The 24,371-nt window shown below is 40.4% G+C and overlaps 2 protein-coding genes across 10 annotated transcripts in view; both read right to left on the bottom strand.

The window, feature by feature from the left end:
• Positions 1-4,794: 4,794 nt before the first annotated feature.
• LOC115609977 (calcium homeostasis modulator protein 6-like) lies at positions 4,795-7,544 on the bottom strand. The gene is made up of 2 exons (XM_030490842.1): positions 7,011-7,544; positions 4,795-5,211 (listed from the first exon to the last, which is right to left on the bottom strand). The coding sequence occupies exons 1-2, from the start codon at positions 7,542-7,544 to the stop codon at positions 4,795-4,797; spliced, it is 951 nt and encodes a 316-aa protein (XP_030346702.1).
• Positions 7,545-14,611: 7,067 nt separating this feature from the next.
• DSE (dermatan sulfate epimerase) overlaps positions 14,612-24,371 on the bottom strand; it is a 34,115-nt gene continuing 24,355 nt past the window's right edge. For 7 of the 9 annotated variants that reach the window (XM_030489737.1, XM_030489735.1, XM_030489738.1 and 4 more), the window contains 3 exons: positions 21,378-21,617; positions 19,690-19,897; positions 14,612-17,641 (listed from right to left, as the gene is read on the bottom strand). In XM_030489737.1, the coding sequence (XP_030345597.1) occupies positions 15,880-17,641; positions 19,690-19,897; positions 21,378-21,617 (2,210 nt within the window). In that variant the 3' untranslated portion in view covers positions 14,612-15,879. Of the gene's footprint in view, positions 17,642-19,689; positions 19,898-21,138; positions 21,618-24,371 lie in introns of those variants that run through there. The other 2 variants (XM_032920009.1, XM_030489743.1) reach the window with 2 other exon arrangements.

Below are 24,371 nucleotides of genomic sequence, written 5' to 3' on the forward strand. Positions count from 1 at the left end.
TACAACCAAACTGAACAAAGCATGGCATAGTTAATGTGTAGTCACTGTGGATCTGTACTCACCTAAGGAAACTCAAATAAAAATTCAGAGATTGCCGCACAAGTGGTTTGCTGGTCGTTGTGTCTTTCTTACATCTTCCCCTTGGCAGTGAACTTGTTACCACAACATGACTGGAAAGCAGAGAAATAGCAGCCTTGCAGAGACCTGAGTTATAGAGAAGGTTTAATGTTGTCTGGTGTAATGCAAGATAATCTGGGTAAGGGTTGGACAAAACCCCAAGTCCTAGCACAGTACCCTACCCTCAAGGACAGCTCACCTTCTTCTCACTGAAGCACTTGTTTTAAACTGAAATACAAACCCTCAATACAGTTCAGTGAAGCCCGGAGTGAGCTCTGATTTTATCACTGTGGTTTGTACCCTCATCTCTTATTTTCCCCTCAGTCACTGTTTACCTTTTAATCCTACTAAGTGAGGGGCACCTCTTACCTTGGGGACAGTGAAGTTCATTCCCACCAGATGTATGCAATCTTCATGATAATGTTTCTCCCTTTGTCTTAGCAGTGTCATACAGCAGTGCTTTAGTGTAATGGAGCTTTAAAGAACAATTTTGTACAGAACAAAACCTAAGCTATTCATTACCCAGCCGTGGGCTCAGCCCAACATACTGTGCCCTGGTACAAAGGAGGAGTTACAACGTGTGACAACATATTACAACCAGTAAGGTTTCCCTACTTTTTTTTTTTTTTCCTCTTCAATCAGGGATGGAAGGTCTTGAGGAAATTGATTTCCCTGCCTGCTGGTTATGCCCAGCTGGCTGTGGTGGACATGTGGTGGCTTTGGCTGACCACAAAAAGATCCTTTACAAGGCAATGGCCATTTTTCTTTTCTCCAGCAACATCCTACCAACCAAATATTCTTCTGGTTTTATTATTATCTTGAAAGAGAATAACCTGTTTTGTCCTTGCTTTGTAAGATGCAATTTACTTTCTGTGTTAGGTGGGTCTAACACTGTGGAATTGGTCCACGGTGGACCACCCCTATCATCTAGAACGAGTGTGTATGGCAAAGAGCCAACAAGGCCACTCCTGCTGGTGCAGGCTGGCCCCCTGCGTTAGAATGAGTGTGTGCGGGAAAAAGAGCCAGGAAGGCTACTCCTCCTGATGCAGGCTGGCCCCCTGCGTCAGGATGAGTCTGCACTTTGGACGTATAAAAAGCCCGGGGTTCAAGAGAGATCAAGAAGGAAGTAGATCCAACTACCCTTTATGGTCGACTTTACCTCCGTGGGGACGCCCGCTAAAGTAGTGCCTGCCACCCCATCTCTTCACGATGCACCTCGGAGCTGGCCTCTTGGGCATTGTATAAGTGTGTGGGTTGGTAAGAATCTGTGCCTAACCTAGTTTTTGGTAGCCTTTAGTTATCTCTCTTTCTAGCTGGTATATCTCTGGATTTTATATCTATTCTGGATCTTGTAATAAACTTTCTACCAGTTTGGTGTGTGTGTGCATGGCTTACGTCCTTCTCCACCGGGAATCCTTCGATCCCTGGAACACTTACTTTAACCTCTGTTGCATTAAACTTGCACGCAGGTGCGTGTGCCTGCACGCACCTACAGTAACATTTTCTGTTGAGGTCAGCTAAAAAGCATCAGCCACCACATTGCAGTGACACCTTGGCTGTCTCCTGTGTATTCAGGGCCTATTGAAGAGTTTCTGCCTGCAGGCATTAGCAGGCAGAGTAAGGGCTAGATATTAACATTTTTAAAACAAGGACCATTAATATCATCCTAGGCCTTTGCGGTCTTACCACACTGGCTTTGGAATGGCCAAGGCTTCCTCCCCTTCCTTCAGTGCCAAACATTTGCAGTGATGCTCTATGTAGGACATCAATGTTGTTTCTTTAGGTTTCAGCATTTCAGAATAAACAGCCCAAGGAAATCTTGACTTCTACTTGAACATCGTAAGTTTTGAAGGATAAATTTCTTCTGTGCAAGTGAACATAAAACAGAAATGCCTGAGATATTCAAGCACAGATTTGAGATCAAGCCAAAATGTGACATGACACTGACAGACTGGGCTGGATGCTAGTTCATGCTCATGTCATATCCTGCTTGTACATCTGGTCATGCAGCAGTCACTCCTCTTGGATCAGCTCTGTGCTGGGCAGACACGCTCAATGCACACATGTTTTGCTGTTAGCTTTTTTAATATTTTCTTCCTACACTGGATCACCTCATTCATTGTATTCTAAAGATGGAGTAAGTAAATGTCAGCTAGAAAAAAGGTAATAAACAATGGACAAAACAGTGACCCACACTACCTTAGTGTTAGTTGCTGACATTAGTTACCTTATGCACATACAGTTTTTGCTTGTCTCACTTGGTAGCATATTCACAGAAATGTTCCTCCATGTTTCATTTTAGTGTAAGTAGGTTCTTTTTTTGCAGGTATCTAACAGCACTCACAAGTGTGCTGAAGCTTCTTTCTGCAATTTCTTTCATTATAAATGTAATTACATACAGGAGATACGAGTGTTACATGAAGGTGAGAAAAAAATAAAAATTAGAACATGGCTGCATACAAAACCAATACAGAAATACCTGCTTCTACCCTTATACATATTATTTTCCTTCTACCAAAAGTCACTTCATCTGTGAAAAATAGACTGCCAACATTGCCATCAAACTTGAAGATATATATTGTAGTCCCATTTGAAGTCTTTCCTTATTGATTTTAATTAGAAGGGCTGGCTCTGCGTCTTCCCTGGAAAGCTGAGGCAGCTTTGGTAATGAGACCCTGGCAGTTGCCACCATGACTGGGAAGTGGCAAACCCCCACCCAGATGCAGCTGAGGCAGGGGGGTTGGAACTAGATGATCTTAAGGTCCTTTCCAACCCTAACTATTCTATGATTATATGATTCTATGAATTCTGAGGGTGTTTTCACTGCAGCTTCTCGTCAGGAAATGAAATAAGGCATGGCTTGTTCATGGAGGCTTTCCGGTCTATCCTGAAGTACTTTATTATGTCTCTAAGATAAAGCCTTGGCCCCACTGCATCAAGGAACATTTTGGCACCAAATGCAGTGGGACCGGGACATTGCTTCTTTCCCATTTTTGACATTCCAGAGTAGATTTACCTTTCTCTAGATGTCAGTGAACAGATGAACTCTTCAATAGGAGAGGTAAACATTTTAATCTGAACCATGCTTCCTGGAGGCACAAGTAACAAATTGCATACTTGTTATTATCATCAGGTTTCTTAGAAGGAAAAGAGCACTGAGCAAGTCACTGACTCTGTGACAAAATGAATACTTTTTAAAATTGTTTTTTACATACAGAATTAAATCTTGTTTTCCCTTTATGTGTTATATTTTCAGTTTATAATAAGAATCAAGCTTCCAAGCAAGTTATATTCAGCTAGTTAAAATAGGCTTTTCCCTTCTTTCCTCTTTCTTTGGAAAATGTCTGTAGCAAACAACTTAATGGTATTTCTCTCTGTCTGTCTGAATAGCTTCCAAATGAGTTTACTGTCTAGAAAGAGATTTCTGGGAAAAGCCCGGACTTGCCTCTAAAATGCTCTTCAAAAAAACAGCTTTTCAGAGAAAACCTGGACTTTATCATTCTTCACTCAAAACTGGTACCTTTGTTTCTTATACTTAGATGTTGTTTGATAAAAACATTATCATTTGCTAATGTGGATTGTGGATTTATAATGTTCTTAAGTATGCAGCTGTTCTATAAATATTTGTCAATATAAGCTTCACCTATACTGCCATGTTATGCATAAGCCTAACCCCTGAGGACATACTAATTTGCATTTAGACTCCATTCGGGGTCAGGTTAAAGAGTGTATTTGGCAGGGACATCCGGATGTACCTCAGGTACTGATGCCAGGCCTGAACCTCTATGTTCAAGATTATATATTTTAAAAAACCCACATAATAATTATGTATTTTTCAGAAAAAGAATAAAAAACACAAATGGTATAGAAACAGGAAGTGTAATGTTGGTGTGTTTTCCTTATAGCATTCAATGCCTATTTTTTCCATTAAAGAGATTTACAGTTACAGGAAATGAGCAGTATAGCTAATTAAGAAGGTCTGCAAAAAGTGATAAAGAAAATTTGACACCATGGAAGATTTTAGTTTCGCTGTTATTACCTAAAGTTGCTGAGCATGTAGGAGTAAAATGGCTGGAATCCTTTTGCTTCTCTATTCCAAGTGATAGGCAGCTGAAATAATTCTGATGGATTCCTTTGTTATGCACAGGTAGTTCCAAAATGCTGATTGCTTCCCAGGTTTTAAAAGATACAGTCCTTGCCTTGAGAAACCAATTGACTGAAAGTGAGTATTTTAGTCAAAAGCTTGTGCTAAGCTCCCATGAAATATATGTTGTCAACTGAGAGCTAATAAACTAAGATGAATTTCTCATCAAAACTTCCATTCTGTTTTGTCTTTTTGATACTGCCAAGTACGAAGGTTTGGTATTGTCAGTCCGGCTGCCAAATGCCCCTAAGGCATTTGGTAATAATTTGACATAGTATATGCTGACATCTTTGTGGATGCTGATACTTTGCACACTGTTAATGAACAACAACATATGAAAACTGCCATCATGACAGATTATTTAAATGTACTTAAGCAAAAGTAGTAAAATGCATTTTTAAACAAATCTGCTGAGGGTTACAACTATTAGCTTTTACATAAAATTTGCATAGATTTCAATAAGGGCACAGAAGACGACTCTTCTTATATCAATAGGGTTGAAAGATTGCCAGTGTTGCAAAGGATGTGTTTCATTAAAACCCTGATTCACTTGCAATTGCTTCATCCACAAATTCTAAAACAGTGGGGTTCTGATGTCCTTTCCCCAGTCTGATGCTGCTGCCTCTCTTTGTGTTAACATACTTGTGTAGCATGCTGTAATGCTGCTCTTGCAAATTGAAAGCATACAAGAATGAAATCTTCCGCCAGTCTTCATTGCTGGGGGTCTGAAACGGTGCTGGGTCAGTGGCTTCAAAAAAGCAATTCACATTTATTTCTGACAGCTTGCTTGCATGCTCCTTAGCCTTGGCCTCAAAGAGCTCGCATTCCTTTTTCGAGTAAATTTTCCAGAACTTGAGCTGAAGATAGCTAACAGGGGAGCAGCAGCGGCTGATACACTTCAGAATTAGTGTTGCAATCATGATGGCGATAATCAGGAACCATCCTGTCAGCTTGGAAAACAGATAGGTGGATTAATGGTGGTTTTTCATGGTCATATGTAGGAGTATAGAACTTAACATTGAAGCAGACATGAAAACTGTCAGCAAAAACACCCTGGAGCGCCTATAACAGCCTGCTTGTTGAGGAAATAGAGGATCCAATGCCAGCCTTACAAAGCTTGTGCGCCCCTGAGCTGGTCTTGTTGGATTGAGGATGAATACCAAAAAAAGAGAAGGTGGAGTGAAGTTCTTTCCTCATTTATATCCAGCTTTCTTAACTTTAAAGGCAAGATACTGACCAGCAGTTTCTGCAGTTGTGGTCAGATTTACGGTATAGAGGGTGCAGAATCAGCCTGTTCACCTCTGGTGCTGTAAATTAGACCTGCTGACTGTGTTTTATCTGCTCTTGGAAAGTAACTGCTCTCCCTGATACCTGAGCCTGCAAAAAATAGCCACTTGCCACAGCACAGAGGGAGAATTGTGTCCTGCGTGCTTTGTAGGCAGGACATGGATTCGACTATCAAATATGGGAATTCATTCTTGTTTCATGCATGATTTTAACATACCTGGGTAAGTCTCAGAGGCGCCACCTAAAGCGGGTGTCCTAGAAGATGCTGGTCCCTCCAGTACCCAGTGGTACTTAGCTGGGAGCTCCAGGCATCCCCTTTCACCTCAGGCTTTTTTTTTTTAAATGAAAAACATTGAGTGCTAAAGAAAAAAGAGTTGTGCTTTTGTTGGTTCTTAATTTTATTGGAAGTAGATCAGATATTAAAAATAAAGGTCACTAATAAAAATGGTGTCACACTTTTTCTAGGTTTTTTGGATTTTTTTCTTTTAGATTTCATTGCAGCAACAGTTACAGCCAATCTTCCTTGATTTTGCTCCTTTCTGAATTCCATCATAGAGAGTTCGTCCCTTTTCTGCCTTTTTCTTGGAGGAGAAGCATGCCAAATATGGTAATTTAAACATTTTTATTGTTGGTTTTTTTTTAACGTAAACATTTTTTTGTTTTAATAAACTTTTGTACTGAACAGGAATTATAAAAATCCAAATAGTTATAATCTCTTATAAACTTAACTCCATGAACTAGCTTTATGTTTTCATGAGAAAAAGTGACAAAACCTGATTTTTCTGCTAGATAATGACCAAACAAACATAGAAATTAAACTGGAGTGCTGCCAAAACTTGGGGGTTTCATTTCACTTCAAACAAATAATTTCATCCACAAGTGCTAATTTTTTGATCATGCAGTTTGCCTTCAGCACAAGAACACTTTAACAAGACAGATGCCTATTTTAACTATTACAGGAAATTATTAATATGTTTAAGTGTTGAAATCTGTAGTCAAACTGCCCTTATTTGTTTCACTTGCCAGTTCTCTCTTGCAAGGAGACAACAGCTTCCTCTTTATTTGTGACTTCAGCTTTCCCTCAGCTAATGACTGCTTACAGAAGTTTGAGGTATTTAGAGAGATAAAGTGGGAAAAGAGGAGAACTGGCACCATGCCTAAGCTAAATGAGAAGAAAACTTGCTGTGGAAAGTCCTGGTGTCTAGACTGGTTCCCTGAGCAGCTTTGAAAGAGATTTTGTAATCGGCAGTGCCAAACAATTGCCATGCAAACATGCAAAACCAGTAAATAGCACAAATACACACTTACTACTTTTCTGTTAGTGTTTTTTTTGCTAATCAATTTTAACTAATTGTGTGCCTTTAGTAATTATACAGCGTGAGAGAGAGGGATTGTGTACACCATACACTGAGCGGCCAGGTTTGAAGCCCATAGGGTGAAGAGGACAGCAGCAAGGCTTTACCTGAGACTGTGCCTGAAGGCTGAGGAATTCGCTCGATATATTCGCCGACAACTTCGCATCACAGGGCATTTTGACCAGCAGCTTGTGGCACTCTTTTCCTTTATCTTTACACACAAGGTTCGTTATCAGGCTGCTTCCACTGGCCATGCACTCATAGAAGCTGGCTTTGAGCAGGGCCACCGCGAGCCAGGTGAGGGGGGCCACCACAGCTCTGACTGTCACCTGCAGCAGCACAGAGAGGCAGTTGGCCCAGGTTCCCCGGGGGCTGCAGCTGCAGCTCTTCTCCGGAGCGCAGATGCCAGTCAGCAGGCGCCACATCCTGGGGTTCACCATGTAGCCGAGCAGAAAGAGGATGAAGGCAGGCACTATGAGGAAGACAGAGCCATACAGCATGTTCCCAGAATTGCAGGGACACTTGAACACCACAGCCGAGAAGATGTACTCAGTAGCAGCTGTCAGCAGGGACACAATGCTGTAACCCAGAATGGTCTGGTGACGGATGCAGAAATCTAGTGCCCTGTGTAAGGTGTCCATTTTCTGCCTCTCCTTATTCTGAGGAGAGCAAAATCTTAGCCAGAAAAGGGAATGAGAAAGCCATCCTGAAGCCACTCCGCAGCTTAGAGAAGCTTGCAGAGCTTTCACTTTCTGTTGGCAATGGTGGTGTGATGGCGCAGTGAGTCAGTGTAAGAGGCTGTGTTGGTGAAAACACCACCGCCACAGCAGGATGTCTGGCTCAGCATTGCTATGGCAGGAAGACCGACATTGCCGATACTACCGCCACAGCAGGATGTCTGTCTCCACATCAGTATGGCAGGAAAACTGACACCACTCCCACAGCAGAGGTTTCTGAAGGATATCTGTCTCCACATTGCTCACCAATTGACACCTTGGTGCAGGATGTTTGCCTTACGGAACCAAGGAGGGGAGAAGACCCCCTAGTGAAAGTATTGGGCATGTGCACCACCACCGAGTGGAGGATGTGGTTGGAACTCTATGAAAGCACAGCACCAACCAGCATAGGAGAAAAGAACATCTCCCCCATTGGACTTGGAACTAATTGGACTGTTGGGACGCCACAGCTCCAGGGTGGTAGCTATCGCTATGAACTCTTTTATTCTTTCCTCTTACTTTCCTTCTTTTTTCTCTCTCTTTTCTCTCTCTTTCTCTCTCTCTCTTTATGGAATTTGTTGGTGGGCATTTGTTGGTGGGCAAATAAAGTTCCTTGGCACTTGACTCCATTTTAAGTCTTAATTCTGTTCCCAAGAATACGAGTAAAACCGTGCTCCGACCTTTGACTGGCAGGCAACAGTCAGTGAGGCATGAATCAGCACTTAGAGGAAACAGAAGAGAAAAGTCTCACTGCACAGTACCAAGGTCATGAACTTCAACAAAGTGAAGTGCAAGGTCCTACACCTGGGTTGGGGTAATCCCAGGCTCAGCTACAGGTCCTTTCCAACCCTAACCATTCCATGATTCTGTGATTCTATGATTCTAAGTGGAGACCACAGTGGAAGCCCCCCAGTAATCAACATCGAAACAACAAAGATTTGTCTTTGTTTCTATAAAATCAGTTTATATTTGTCCACACAATGCATTGTAACTAGCAGTGACTTAAACCTGGTCATCTTTTAGTGAAGCTTTTCAGCTAGGCAACAGATTCAGTGTGAATAAAATGTGAGAAAACCACCCAGAACTATGCACAGTTTTTTTATCCTGCCTTATTATTAGCAATACAGTATGTCTTGTTCTCTTACAAAAGGAAAGTCAACTATAACCATGTTAATTTCTCCAGCTAATCAACTAATCTTTTTAAAGTAGTTAGAGCAAATTAGTCAGTGCACACAGCAAGTGGTTTCCACTGAAGCTCCGGCTACCAGAGTGCCATTTGCCAGGAATCTGACTTTGGACTCCCTCCTCCATAGCAGGTAATGACAGCTTTGTGGCCCAGAAAAAAAAAAAATCCTACCCAGAAATCAGCAGAAACTAAGCAGATGGCATGAAGTGGACAAATAATGGAAAAGGCTTGCATAATGAAGAACAAGTACCTGGAAGGGATTCCTGGGCTTGGAAGACTGGGCTGCCTGTGAAACAGTTGCTCTCAGCGTCAATAGGTTTCAATCACGCACTGGGGGATCTCCTAGCTAAGGTTTGCCTTATCTAAATCTAGATGAAGTGAACTGGCACTCAGAATTAAGGAAATTGAAGGTATGTTACTTGCTTGCAGCCATGTAGCTGAAGTTCTCCGAGGTGATGTAGGCAGTGTGGTAGTTTGCTGTCATCTCATGCTTGGTGACACCCAGATGTGCAGCTGGATCAGGAGCTGGTGGTTACTGTCATCTTCTTTGCCACTTCTCCAGGATTTTCGAGTCAAAATCACCTCCGTCTTGCATGAACCAGGAGCTCTCTGGCCTGAGCGCGTACATCAGCACTATGATCATCCTGATCAGATTTCGAATGCTGTAATTTATACAACAAGGGAACCTAACAACCAGTAGCAGTTCCCTGGAGCAGATAACGACCACGCAGGTGAAAGAGTACAGCCCATAAACCCTGCTACTTCTCTTTCTGAGCCTAATTTTAGCAGTGTTTTATTTATCTGTAACAAAATATGATTTCAGGATCAAGCTTCCTAGAAAAAGGGAGGGGAGCTCTGTGTGGAAAAGGATTAACCCTCCACTCCAAGCAAACATATTTCCAGTAAGCACTGGCAGGAAGAGGTGGGAGAGGGAAAAGAGACCACCCTGGTTGGTAAGTGGGGGAGTAGCTGTGCTAGGAGCCAAGTGGGGCCCAGTGATGGAGTGGGTGAGCCCAGACTTTGGGTAGCCTCTGGACCTGGGGTCTGGAGGATGCCCCGGGCAGGAGGAGCCAGAGGTGCAGGGGGTGCAGAGCCCTACACCCAGCTGCTTTTGACACCCTGTTCACCTCAGAGTACTGCTGTCCCAGGGCAGATCTTTCTTGCCATCTAAATTAACACTTGTCTTGCTGCAACAGCTGTAAAGCATTAACTGGAAAGTGTTCACAAAACCAGTTTTCTGTTAAAGAACAGAGAATTCCAATTTAATGGTTGGTTTTGCCTTGATTTGCACTAAATATCATGCCTTCCAAGGGAGATGAAAACAATGTCAGAATGAAAAACATGAACATTTTTAGAACAGAATGATTGTTTTTGTTATTTGAAACATCTTTTCATTTCGAAATATGCTTTATTAAAATGAAAGGGTCAGCTGAAAACAAATTGACTTGTTTAATATTTTATCAAGTTTCTCCTTGATTTCTATCCTTTCATTTGCATCTGAATGATTCTCAAGTATTTTCTCCTGGAAAAAGCTATTGTCTAACTAATTCTGTAGTGGTATCATATGCATAACACTGGTCTTAAATGCAGCATGTGTGTCTGTGTGCATGCGTGCTGGGGGACTTTGCCAGTACATATAGAGTACATCTTGTTTTAGTCATGTTAGTAAGTCCTTACAATAGGTTATTTATTTATTTGCTGGGAGACATCCACTATTTGTTTGGGATAGCAAAAGGCTGGTTTTGTTTTTCTACAAATCATTCTCTTTCTAGCTGCTCTGACCAAGGCCCATCCTGTCCCAGATTTCTGCCATTGGCCTTATCACGCTCAACTTCCTCTTCACACTATTAATCTAAAATCTTACACATCTGTGGATGCAATGGAAAAGAGCAGCTCAGCACTGATTTTCTTTTTATAACAACTGGGCTTGCTTGCTCAAATGAAAGAGCTATAAGCTGTTTTTCTCAGTGCCCAGTTCAGAAAGACATACAGAAAAATAATTTTATTCTAGGAAAATTCTTGTAATGCCTTTTGTCTCATTCCAGGTGAAATTAATGGTTAACTAGTGGGTGTCTTGTCCACAAGCAGATCTGCACCTACCTTCCAGGTGTACTGACCTCCCCTGGAGGCCCATTACCTCAGTTTGTGAAACCAAGGAAGTTATTCTGACTTTATGTTTGAACCAGTCTTTTCACAGGTTTGTGAAGTGTCACACAGCTCAGCGGCACCACATAAATCATTAGTAGTACTAACACTTAGCAGAGCAGCAGCCTGAGAAATAGCACTGTGAGTGGGCACGTACAGCTTACAAGCATTTGTGTACATTATAGTGCTATTTTAAGGCATTACATTTATTAGCAGCTTTGGCTGAAAGCAGATTTTAGTGGGTAGGAAGGAACCAGGTCTGCAAAACCAAGCATAGCTCTGAAGGAGGCTCTGATCGGTGAGGTCTGGTGCAGAGTCATACAAGCCAACTGCACTGTTTTTCTCCTGCTATAATTTACTGCTGCTCTTTTAACACTATAGGTCCACTACAGGTCTCACTCCTGAATGGGGAGGGTCCCCTGAATGGTAGGGACCCTCCTACATGGAGGAATGAGTTCCCTCCTACTAGGAACTCAAGTGTCCTACAGCAACCAGCAGTGTGAGGGCTTTACTGGTAAATCTAGACTAATCTTCAATCTGTATATCACATAAATAAGTCTGCGCGATTCTTTAAGTGTTGGCTGTGGATCACGTGAAAAATATTTGCTGAATTTATAAGAAAATATATGATATTTTCATAGGATTAGAAAGGTAGAAGTTGTCAGGTTTTATGATGAAATTAAGGAGCCTTAGTGAGGCAGATTATAGATTTGAAATCAGGTAAATCACCCTGGGTAAACTAGTCAGTTCTAAGAAAACAAAGCTCACTCTTTCTCATTTACTATGGAAAATGAAATGCCATAAAATTACTTTGCAAATTTAAGCACATTAAGCCCCAAATATGTCCATACTTTTATTATAAATGTTTTGCATTCTCTGTGTCCTTGTTTTTTTCAGGTTATGCCATCACATCTTGCTGTCTTGGAATTGCTGAATAGCTGGGACTTTATTCTGTTCCACACCTTCTGTGTGTGTGTCCTCATGCTGCCTGATCATATGCTATAAAATATGCTCTGTACTTACCATTAAATTAGTTCCTCTTCCTCTTTTTAAACTTTAACTAATTAACTAGTTCTGCAGTTCATGGTAGTATGCCCCTTTCCCTCATCTCCAATGGGGGAAAATGTCCCAGTGCAGAAATACAGTTATTTTCCAATCACTATGTGCTTTCAAACACTAAGAAAAAACTTTTCATCAGGGGAAAGTATATAGGCCAAGAGAAGAATTCGATGTATTTCAGACATATAATCCTCCAGAATAAGCTTTGATCTTACAAGTTTTAAAAAATGAGGTAATGTGCTCCATTGCCTTTGCTTCCTTCAGTTATAATGATGTTTCTAACACACACAGCTAATATTTAGCTGGACTCAAAATAATAATTGAAAAATCTAAGAACCAGATTTCACCCTCAAACATATACACAGCTGCCTGTGGGCTGAATGTCCATTCAGTTTGTTCAGAATACACTGAACTAACTTTAGACTAATTTAGACTGCAGCCCTGAAATGAGGCATGCGCGACTGAACATCAGCTATTGAACAGAAATTGAATGAAGTCAGCGGGATCTCAGATGAATACAGGAACCCATCCACATACACCCAGTTATAGGATAGCCATCTTTTCCTGCAGTCAGAGGTGCAGAATACTAACATTTTTAGAAACCAAAAAGAAGAAGAATAAGAATGGTAGCAGAGGCATGTGCCAGAAACAATTCAGTGTTGTAACTCCATTTAAAATAAGGAATGAAAGTTAACTTCACTACCGAGTACCATACAGTCACATTTCAAAAGTTGTTCAGTATACCCAATCCAGATGAAACTAGTGCTAAGTGCCTCTGCCATGGACATAGGGCTCACTGAGACTGCTTCTCCCCTGTATTTCAGACAAAGGACACAAAGGCATGGACAGCATCCTCTCTTGTGTCAGCAGGCATCAAGGAACACCAACCTTCTCCAGCCCAGCCAGTATGGCTATCTGGGCTGATCCCATTTATCTGCTCTTCCTCACCGTACTTTCTAGTAAAGCAAGGGCAGCTCAAGATTTTCCAGTGTATGCTGCCACCTGAGGGCTTGAACTGTTTCTTCCTTGTGACACAGAGACTTCTACCCAACAGCCTGGGTTGCTGGTTGCTGATGGCATGGAACCATCTATTCTTCCATTTACTTCAAATTTCATTAAAAATTATGATCTTTGATAAAGAATGAAAGGGACAAGAAGAATGGCAGCAAAGATGGAAACAAAACACAACCATTGGAGAGGGACTTCTTAAAGGCTCTGGCCTGGAAAAGAGTAAGTCAGAAAGTACACAAGATTAATTTTGTATCTGAAATACACCCAGCACAATTACGGCTTCATCACTAGTTGAAGCAACCTTTAGTTGCCCTACCTGAATTGAAGTTATGTCTACCTAAGTGCGCTTCAGAATGGCCAGCAATGACAGTCATATGCAAGAAACTCACAAATCTTATTACAGAAAAGTATCGGGTGCAAGCACAGGCTGGAAAACCCTTGGATTCCCACTTCATGCTGAAATGGGTCTGGTCTCCCATTCAGGAGAACAGACTGGTACGTTTCATTTCCCTTCACCCCATCATAGCATGTACACCATTCATCTGAATGGTGGTGTGCTTTAAAAGCTGCTGTAAGACCTGGCTGTGAGTATGGGCAGCTCTTGCAGCCACCTCTTTACTTTTGCATTGCTAGAATAGTGCAGGGAAGTGTAGTGTAAACGAGACCTAATGTACATGACCACACCTCACCTCTCTATAATTCTGCAGTTTCATTTGATAACTATACAAATCCCATACTAGAATTCAGATGCCACACTACAAAGCAGACCAAGAAATGCAGGTATTTCTCAAAAGCCTTCTAGAGTATAGGTTGGTTTTCTACAGCTGATTGCTCAAAGCAATAGCAAATAGTCACAGTGTAAATGTGCACAGATGTGAAATAAACTGAAGTATTTGTATTAACTCCACTGTTGACATTAGCCTGATAAAGGCTAAAAGCTACCACAGGTCTCTATTTTCCTTTGTCCTCAAAGACAACATGGATACACAAGCATAGATTATTTGCTTATAATGCATGCTAACTCTTTGAATTATCCTGGGGCAATTTTATGGCACTGGCTACCAGCGGAAGGATGTGCCAGGCCATACAACAAGACTGCAATCTTGGTTTTCCATTGATAATAATATTACCTATTTCAAAGTTAGTATTACCTAATATTGAAAAACTAACCAACAGTGTCCTAAAAGTGTAGATTTAGATTAGATGTAAGGAAGATACCCTTCGCTATGAGGGTGGTGAGACACTGGAACAGGTTGCCCAGAGAAGCTGTGACTGCCCTATCCCTGGATGCGTTCAAGGCCAGGTTGGATGGGGCTTTGAGCAACCTGGTCTAGTGGAAGGTGTCCCTGCTCATGGCAGGGAGGTTGGAACTAGACGATCTTTCAGGTCGCTTCCAACCCAAACCATTCTATGATTCTAAGATTCTACGATTTCAACACATAGACTTGCAGAAGGCTTAATAGCAGATTACAGATACCTAAAAGGGTGTAAGGAAGAGGAAACAAAGGTTTGTGGTTAGAACAAAGTGCTGATGAACATCGTTACTGTAATATTTGGGAAAAAGATTTTAATCAAAGAAAAGCAACTTTTCCACAGAGACAATTATACTGTTTTTATTTAGCAAATGTACTGGAAGAATGGTTTTTCTGTACAGACATACAGATATACCCCAATTCCACACAGCTTCCATTCTCTCAAATAGTTGTGATTTCTTTTTTAATCAGTTTAATGAACAGAAGGGGATATATGTGGAGATGTCAAACTTATTTTTGTCATAAACCACATGATTCCATTTACCACTAATCCCCAAATAATTGACCCGGGGCCACTAAGAGCTTGCAGAACCCTTGCTGGTGCTTTATAGAGAACAGGCTGTTCACACAATTTTAACTGTCCTCTGTTTTTAGTCATGTGAACAGAAAAAAGACATTAAATACTTCCTTAATACCTCTTTTTTCATACTGCAATTGCTGAGGTTACCACAGGATCGCTTTATTTTTTTGTTTGTATTTTTACAATTGCATATTGAAGGGCAGTGATCTAGGACATTTTTTTCCCTACTAAGACGTGCTTCAAACTATAGAAAGCTTTTGTGAAATGCTGCCTTGTAAAATTGAGAACAGACCCTACAGCATTCGTCCTTCTACAGTCTACAACAGACTGAAAGATAAAAGGTTTTTTCCTGAGAATTGTGTTCCTTTATACTTTGAGTTAGCCATATATTTGCCTTCTGCTACTGCCTACTACTGTTGTGCCTCTCACCTGGGAAGTACTGACATGACTGCCTTTTCCCACCATCCCAGATAGTAAAGCATGGAACAGATGACATGATGTAAGGGTCTGCAATAATTATACAGGAGTGTCCTATATTGAAGCATTCTTTGGTTTGGCAGTGAGAAATTAAGTCTACTGCTAAGATCTGCCTTGCATACTTGTGTTTGAATGTCATTTTCTTAAGAGAATGTCCAGAGACATCCATAGCAGCCTGAAATGAAAACTCACTAAATTCAAACCCAGTTCTGTATAAAAAAGCCCTTAGAAACAAATCTAGTAAGATGACTCTTCTCATAAAAAATTAATTACATCTTTACATTACTGAACTCTGATGAAAAAAGCATAACATCCCCTCAGATGAGAGGCCCAACTCAAAACACAAAAGAGGAGTACTTATTAAGTACTTAGTTTTCTGAGATATCCATTGCTTACCCTACTCTTCCATCCCTTCTGGTCTGAAACCAACCTTCCCCCAGCTGTTTTTGGAATGTTTCAGAAGTAAGAAGATAAACTTTGGCCCTATTAGGGTTAATGCTTTTGCATAGATGTATGACCATAAACTGGTCGACTAGTAGAGGTCTTCTGCTAACATTGTGACTGAGAACAGGAAGAGTACAGCCACAATAATATACAGCTGTCTACTAAAAGTATTGCATAAAGACATCTTTGGCCATGCAGTCTCTTGGCCTTCTGAAAGTATGTGAGCTGCATTGCTAACATGACAAAAAAAATTGCAATGTTGAGGATTAGAAAGAGACGGGTATAAGAAGCTGATATTGATGGGGCACTACTTCGAGCAGTTGTCACCATCTGTGCCAGCCCTGATCGGCCCTTGATTGACAACCCAGTTTTATGCTTCACATAAGTAATATCTGCAAAATCCAGAAGATCTTCCATTTCCTCATCTTCATCTATAGGCAACTCTTTTTGTGCTTGAGTCTGTGCCTTTTGTCGCACTTTTCTTTCATTTACCTCAATTTGTGCAAAAATGTCTGGAACGGCATCAACAAATTTGTAGCCTTTGGCTACCTTTCTGTTTTTCTTTGCTCTGCTGTGCTGCTGCTGCTGCCTTTGTGAGATTGCAAATATCCTGTCAATGGCCTCCTCTGTCTGTCTCTTATCTGAAAACCTCAGCAGGCGCTCAGCAGTCTTCCTAAAGCTAGCCGTGTTACGTACACGAGACAAAATCTGCTTCTCAAGCTGCTGGAAAACAGGCTTAAAATGCTGCAGGTTCCTCTCCACGATCCCTATATAGTCCTTCACTTCTGGCACTGCAGAGTTCCTAACAGCAGAGGCTCGGTCAAAGACAATTTTCTGCCGGTCTGCGATAACCTGTGCAAAGGCAGAGCGGGACCCATCCTCAACGGGCCACAGGTACACCGCGTAGGCATGTTCACTGGTGGTAACGAAAACATCCAGCTGTGGGGAATCTCCACGGACGGTGAAGCTCTGCACATCAACAGAGGGCCCAATGAAAAGGTAAATGGCCCTTGTGACGGGATGTCGCAAGAGGGTTGTCACATTCACGTAGTTTGTCCCATTGTAAGGGTAGCCCCGAGGATACATCCTTGAGGCGATGGTAGCTTTCTCGCTGTGGCCGGTGTCATCCATCCAGTACATCTTATATATGCCATCACGTTGCCTAATAAAGGCCCCATGGACATCATCAACAACTGTTTCTTCAAAAGGCACATCCACATTGTGGAAGAAACTGGTTGCTGCCTCCAGGGGACTGTCATCTTCTAGATGGATTTGGTCTACTAGCAAGAGAAGCTGGGGATGGAGAAGTATGAGGTTTCTTTGCAATTTTCTCAGCTTCAGTTTAGGATTGTATGCACCCACTCCTTCTCCCCTGATAAAAACCACTCCACTTCTCTCCATGGCGGCAACCACTCGTCCCTGACAGTCACCAGCCAAGTCATGTTTGTATTTAAGCCACTTTGAGGAACAGTCTTCTGTAATCTGCCCTTCCCATGGGGAGAAGCAGCTCTTGGACATGGCAGGAGAAAACATCAACACATTATTTAAAAAAGTGTATTTTGGCCCATACAGAGCTTCTGTTATGAAAGGTACACCATTGGGAGCAAAAGTAAAGGAGTTCTGGTCTGGGTGTTCATGGCCAGCATTAAAGTTCCTCCACCCCTTGATCCATTCTTTGTACTTGTTCTTATGAACAATATCATATATTGCACGTCCTCCCAGCTTTCCTGACTTGAAGGAAAGGAAAGGCCTGTTGATTTCAGCTGGCAAAGCACTTCCATAGGTTACCACTCCCCAGTCCTCAAAATAGTGCAGCTTAGGAACCCCGTAGTCTGGTGGAGGTATAGAGCGCAAACTTGCATCATACCTGCCAAAAAAGACAAGGAAAATGGGTTTAAAAATCACTTGACTAATTCCATTATCAGCACTTGTACAAAACTCAAAAAACAATTTGGTGTTTACATCAAGGAGCAAGCTAACAATATAAAGCCCACACGTGTGCTTCCTGAGTGAACTAATCATAGAGATGTAATCATATTTATCACAGTAATCCGTACGCAAATTTGTGGTGTGCTTTTTACAGAACAATAGCTGAAAGCATCTGCTCCACATTTAAAGCAAGCAATCCTTCTGGAGCCCCAAAATAAGAGTGTCACTAATTTCAAACTAGCTACATTTTGTCTTATATCGTAAAGCTACTGATTGCAATACAAATCTTTAAAAATGTACATTAGGACCAGGCTGTAGACACTGTTTTGCACTAGACGTCAACATTTGCACCTATTTTCTGACTACTTTACCAAGAGAAGCAGAGTACTTATTTCCCCAAATTGATGATTATAGAAGTGTGTAGTCTCCAAACAGAATTAGCAATAAACTAAAAATTGATGAACAGGCATTTTAAAGGATAAATTATTATGATTTATATCACTTAGTGTTTGTTAGTTTCCTAGTTTCCTTCTTCAACTAGGTTGAAGAAAAACTTGCATGGCTTTCTTACGTAAATTTTAAGATATAAGACATTCAGTTTAAAATGAAGTGTTAATTCCAGAAAAGGTAACAAGGCTTATAATTGTTGTTTTATTTGATCTACAGGAGTTAATAATCAAAAAGCTCAAAACAACCATGGAAAGTAAAACCTAACCTTCTGGCATAGTTTTTAAGCAACCAAAATAAACAAAACCATCATTAAGCTCAGTAATATTTCTGTTAAATGGTTCATCTCTGCATCGGCTCTACAGTAACCAGGAGTCTCTGTCATGCCCTAGACAATCACAGCTCATGTCCTGCATAAGGCTTTGGGTAATTCCAACCAGTACAGGAGCCTGCTCTATATCTAGTGGTCCTTGATGGAGATTCCCCTAAAAGCAGACCTCTTTCCTGAGACTCTAATTCAAGTGGACATGCCCATCACAAGAGCACCACTGCAGCGCATGGAAAAGGCAACTGTTGGAATATTCAGAGAACTTTTTTCTTTTGTCTTTTCCTTTTTTTTTTTTATATGCTCATATGCTCTTAGAAAATTTCTTTCCCTTTGACATCAAAAGAATTTTGTAAGTATAAATTCCCAAGATTTCCATGGAGATGCAGGAGAAAAGAATGTTAGAATGGGTTTGTAGAGGAGAGATTCTGTATTTTGCAAACAACAAGATGAAGGGTGCTTGGAGCCTAACGAACATGCATTGTTATATGCATATCATAAATGCAAAACAGCATTTATTTAATAATATTTTTCTTGTGCGAGACAGAAATGGAGATACACTGACTCCTTGGAAATGCACTTGTCTTCACAGACTGAGAAAGTTTATATGTATATCTAGAGCCTCTTGGGTCTTTTTCATTTCTTACCTTTAGAAGATTGACATACAGGTTAGCAGATCTGTAAATTACATGGAAAATATGGATCTAGTCATCTATTATATTTTTCCTGAGTCTAACATACGAAGTAGTGTGCAAGAACAACTAATAGTAGCCTTACTGCTTACATTACTTTAGCTTTTAAAAGAAAGTTTATATTACTACTTATAGCTTTCAGAAGAAAACTATGCTTTAAATATTCACCTAAGTAATTATTAAAGAACACAACGGGATTAAAAATAACAAGAATAGATCAAATAAACCAAAGAAAACATGCGAACAAATTTTCAGTCCTTTTGGAACTGCTCATAATCTATAAAAGCAATAACGGAAAGAAAATGAAAAAGCAGATGTAAGACAAGATTAAGGTGTTCCCTGTAGCAAAACGTACTGTGCATCTATGCTAAGAGAAGCAGTTCTTTTGAAACAAATGACTCTCTGGGTCACGCATGCCCAGCCCAATCTCGGCTTCTACAGTACAAATCTAAAGATAACGAATTATCACCAACAGCAAACAGCTGTCAGGTTCCTTTTGAGCCCACTCATTCCCTTTCATACCAGAGAAATTCAGTGTGGAGAGTGCACCACCTCTGCCCTTTGGATGCTGTCCCCGGGCCCTCCACCACTCGGTTCCTTCTGATCTGCTCTGCCAACCAGTTCCCACTGCCATTGCGCATGACAAATTTGTCAAGGAACACCAGCTGGCTCTCTGGCCCGTAGAACCAGTTATAGTTGGAATCCGCGATGGCCACAGTTCTCTGAAACCCTTGGGAAAAGTGAAAAGGAATGTAAGAAAGAACAAATAAACATACAAAGATACGTTTGTAGAGCATGACGGTGAAGCCAAGCAGTACAAACGGACACAAACACAAACAGAAGCAGCCTTTTCAGATGTTTATAGACCTACTTGTAAATGAGCCGTAAACAGTTTACACAGGAGCTGTTTCCTGTAGCTATCTTGAATACTCACCTTTCTTCTTTGGCTTTGAGCTACAGTCAGTCAAAGTATTACAAAATATGTAAGAAGCATTGTCCCATCCACTTCCTCTCCTCCCTCACATCTGGCAAAAGTTCACACCTTTCACTTTTCCTATGTCAATCCAAACTTTCCAAACCAAGAAAACAGAGGTGCCTCCAAGGTAAAATAAATCAGCTTCACCCTAAACCAGCCAGCATGAGTTCATTTTGTTCTTAGGAACCGATACCCAGTAAATGCCTGAGGTCTCACATGGAGTCAGCACAAATCCTTATGTCCCTGTTTTGGCATGCTAAAGCTGTGCTCAGCCCCTCTAACATATGTGGCTAGATCTGAAGTTCTTATAGCCAAAATAAAGTTATCACATTCTTTTTAACCTGGAACAGTATAAGTTCGTAATGAATTGTCCTGCAAATAAGCAACAGAAAACCATCATCAAAAATTTGCAAGGCTGCCTGAAACCCAACCTTTTCTGAAAGCTAGAAAGCAGTATTTATTAACTTATAACTGAGTTTGTATTTGTACATCTCCATCTTTCAGTTACAATTAAGACTTCAAATCAGAGATGCTAAAACTCACTGCAGTAGAGACATCCAGCAAGAGAACAGAAATATTAAAGTCTGAAAAATTGATCTATAATTGATGTCATATATTTCTGTTTAACTCCTTCATTGACAAAAGAAAATGGTTCATGTACCCCTGGACTGCATAGAGAAACCAATAATTTGATTCGATGACATTTTCCAGAAGAAAAATATTATAACAAATATGCTATAAAAATTTGCTTCACTGTTTTGTGGAAAACTGATGATCATGTAAAACTTCCCTACACTTTATTCATACTTTTACCGTAGCTTCATCATTTGCTATTTTTTTCACCTAATCTTTTAGGGTGATGATGTTTCACAAAGGAAAAGATTGATATGAATCTTGAAGAACATTATTTTCCAAACATAAAACTCCAGAAGCAGGTCTGTTTCGAACTTCAAAAACCAGAAATCAAACTCTGAAGGACTGCTTTTTCTCCCAAATGATGTTTCTATCTTTTCACTGGTTTTATAAGCTGGAGTTTAATAAACAATGATCTTTAATAAGCAGTGCTAAACAAGGATATTACTGTTTTGACAAACAATGAAGGTAAAATCTAAGGAAAAGGTCATTTAAAAAAATCCAAGTACAATGTTACTCTTTAAATGGCCTTTTTCAATTGTGAACTTTACTGCTGCTTCAAGAATTACAAGAGTCATCTTCATTCACCCAGCGGACCTACCTGGCAAGACAGTCCTGTACATAAATGCAAAGTGCTGCTTAAGCCAGGGGTGGCTGAAGTGATTGATATCAAAGTGCCTTTGGACAAGAAACATATACTGAAACAGTGATCTAGTCGTGTAGCTGCCATAAGCCACCCCTTCATAGAGGGAGCCATCTGTGACCTCCTGCAGCAGGACTACTGACTTCTCCATGATTGCCAACACTTGCTTGGTCCACAAGTAAGCTTCCTGAAGGTAGCCTGAAAGAGAAAGATGTTGGCAAATCTAATTACAACACTACAGATCAATAGATTGTGTCATCTATACTCCCACAGTGGGATCCTTTACAGCAAGTAATCTGCAATCCAGAGCTCTATAATACAACCAAGTGCTGCCGCATGCATCCCTGTAGGTTTAGAGTGTAAAATAAAACACTGTATTTAAATACAGAAAGCAGTTCACATGAGCAGGGAAAATCTATCAAACACCTTTTGCTAATTATGTGGGATTATGCTTTCCATCTTAAAAAGAAAATTTCCTTAACGCATTCAAGACATGCAAAAAGAGCCATGCCAAGACTATTTATTTTATTTTTATTTAAATTAAAGCTGTATGAAAACAACGTATGGTCCCCACTAGAGGGCTCCAATAATGCAGATATTCTGATCAGTTATTTTTCACTGTCATGATTCCCAGTGTGGTAAGGAGATCCTCAGACTTGAAAAATACAAAGAAGTTCACATCTGAGCTGCAGTTTACTGATATTCTACTAATCTGCTCTATTTTAAGACATGCTCTGTTCTACTTATATTTACAGTCTGTTGTACAACCTAAAGGGTTATCCAAATAGAAGTTATTTTGGAAAAGTTTTGCATGGTTAATTCCAAATGTAGATTCCTCAATCCCAGAATACAATTAATCTTCTAACTAGGTTAACTTTCAGCCTCCACATACAGAAGCCCTAAACAGTTATATTTATTTTAAAGAAAAGTCTCTCAGAGATCTTACTATTTTGGTCTGCTCCACACATGTCAGGAGCTGGGAAGAGGTTGCGACAAGATTTTCTCAAGGCTTGTCTGCATTCACCAAGGAACATGCACAAGCATGAGAGCCTCAGGACTGCATTAATGTATTGCAGAAGTCAGTATGTGGATCCCAGCAGAGGAAAGGCTATGTGCCTTCTTTTCTTTTTGATTTCACTGGCAAGAGAGGTTAGGACTAACCAGAGATCAACTGCCTTGCACTTCTATATGGCAACTTAGTGTCTACCGAGCTCAAGTGTCTGAACACAGATTTAACCAGACTTATTTCCACCATATAGCAGAGCTCAGCTGGCATACATTACACCCTATTATGTGGTAAAGCAATGCCGGCTGAATGAAGCACATGTGATAGCATAAGGGAGTATGAGCTACGTTCAAAGCTGCTACTTAAGACTGCATTTATGCTCAACACAGTGATGAGCAATTCAGACATCCTACTAGTCAAGGCTGCCAAATCTTGCTCAGTTAACAGAGAAAAAAAAAATTGCGAAGTCTAAGTTAAACAGACAGCCTGAATCTAACGTGCTATTTCTACGGAAGAGATAACTAAGATGAGGAAGCACTGAGCAACAGGGGCAGGTGGTGCTACTTACTTCCACTTACTTTACTCACAGCTATCTTGACACTGCTTCATTACTCTGATGGAGTTGGCAGCACAGTGGTCTGCCCAAATAAAATCCCGAATGCTTCCACTCTTGTTTTCCCTTGTGACTTAACAGGCACAACAGTTAGCTTCTGACTACTCCATTAGCAAGTATGGTATATTCCATGGTTCAGCACAGTGCATTTACCACTGTAATGCATATATGTTCTGTTTATTTAGTGCTTATCTATGATTCAACCCTATGCTTGTAGTATATTAAAAGAACAATAATACATTAGAATGAAAAAAGAGACTCAACACTGTCAGGCTATACAATAAACCAGAACAAATCTCACCTAAAATTAGCAGTATCTATATCAAGTTAGGCCTTACTCACGTTTCTTTTTTGAATACCAGAGTGTTTAATTTAACTACAAAGACTATGTGTGTGTCTCGAATTCATCTCAATTAGTTTCATTTTTCAGTCCTGATACAATATTTACATATTTTTAAGCTGGGTATTTAGTCTCTGCATGCTTCAATAGCTGAATTGTGTTTAAAATTATTAGTTGGAATTTAAATCTTTTGGGAGGAAGGTTTACACTACGATACACTATTAGCAATTGCTATGCATCTGATACAGGAAGAATAGTATGTTCACTCCTTTTCTCCCTCCCCCTCTTTTTTTGTCCTTCAGAAAAAGTCTTTCATCTTGGAATGAAAATTTAAAAAAAAACCTTTTTTTTTAAATTTTAGGCCAACAGAAAAACTTCATTTATATGCCTTTTTATTTTTTTTTAATAAAGTTGCTCTATATTTAAAACAAGTGATTTTTCATTTAGAAATATGCAATCTGTTTTGATTTATTTTCATTTGAATTATTACCACTATTTTCAAATTGCTCAAGTGTTGCTCTATTTGTCTTTTTTTTCCCTCCACCAAAAAACTCCACCTACCTTTGGTGAAAGAAATACTGTCCGACTTTATTTGTGATGTTATCATTGTTTGGCACAAAGCATATGTATGTTCTATAATGAAAAGCAGAGTCATCTTGCAAACTGCCAGCTTTCTGCACTGACGGAGGCTTGGGGAAGGATGGAATTATGAGGAATTTAGCAAAACCCACTGAATACACATGGTCTGAGTCTTCAATTTGTGGAAGGCAAGACAGGAAGAAAGGGAGTAACTTCCACACACACTCTTGCTGCTTTTCAGCATATGGACATTGGGGAATGAGCTTGTTTTGACAAACACTTAACGAAAAGATGTTCCCCCAAACAGTAGGTGCCACAGTTTTTTCTCACACTTCTTTGGGCTTCTGAAAGATCCACTGATGTGCAGATGTGCCTTTGCTTGGCAACGCCCTCAGCACCCAGAAACTAGATTTT

Source organism: Strigops habroptila, chromosome 6 (genome assembly GCF_004027225.2).
Source record: "Strigops habroptila isolate Jane chromosome 6, bStrHab1.2.pri, whole genome shotgun sequence".
NCBI classification, from domain to species: domain Eukaryota; kingdom Metazoa; phylum Chordata; class Aves; order Psittaciformes; family Psittacidae; genus Strigops; species Strigops habroptila.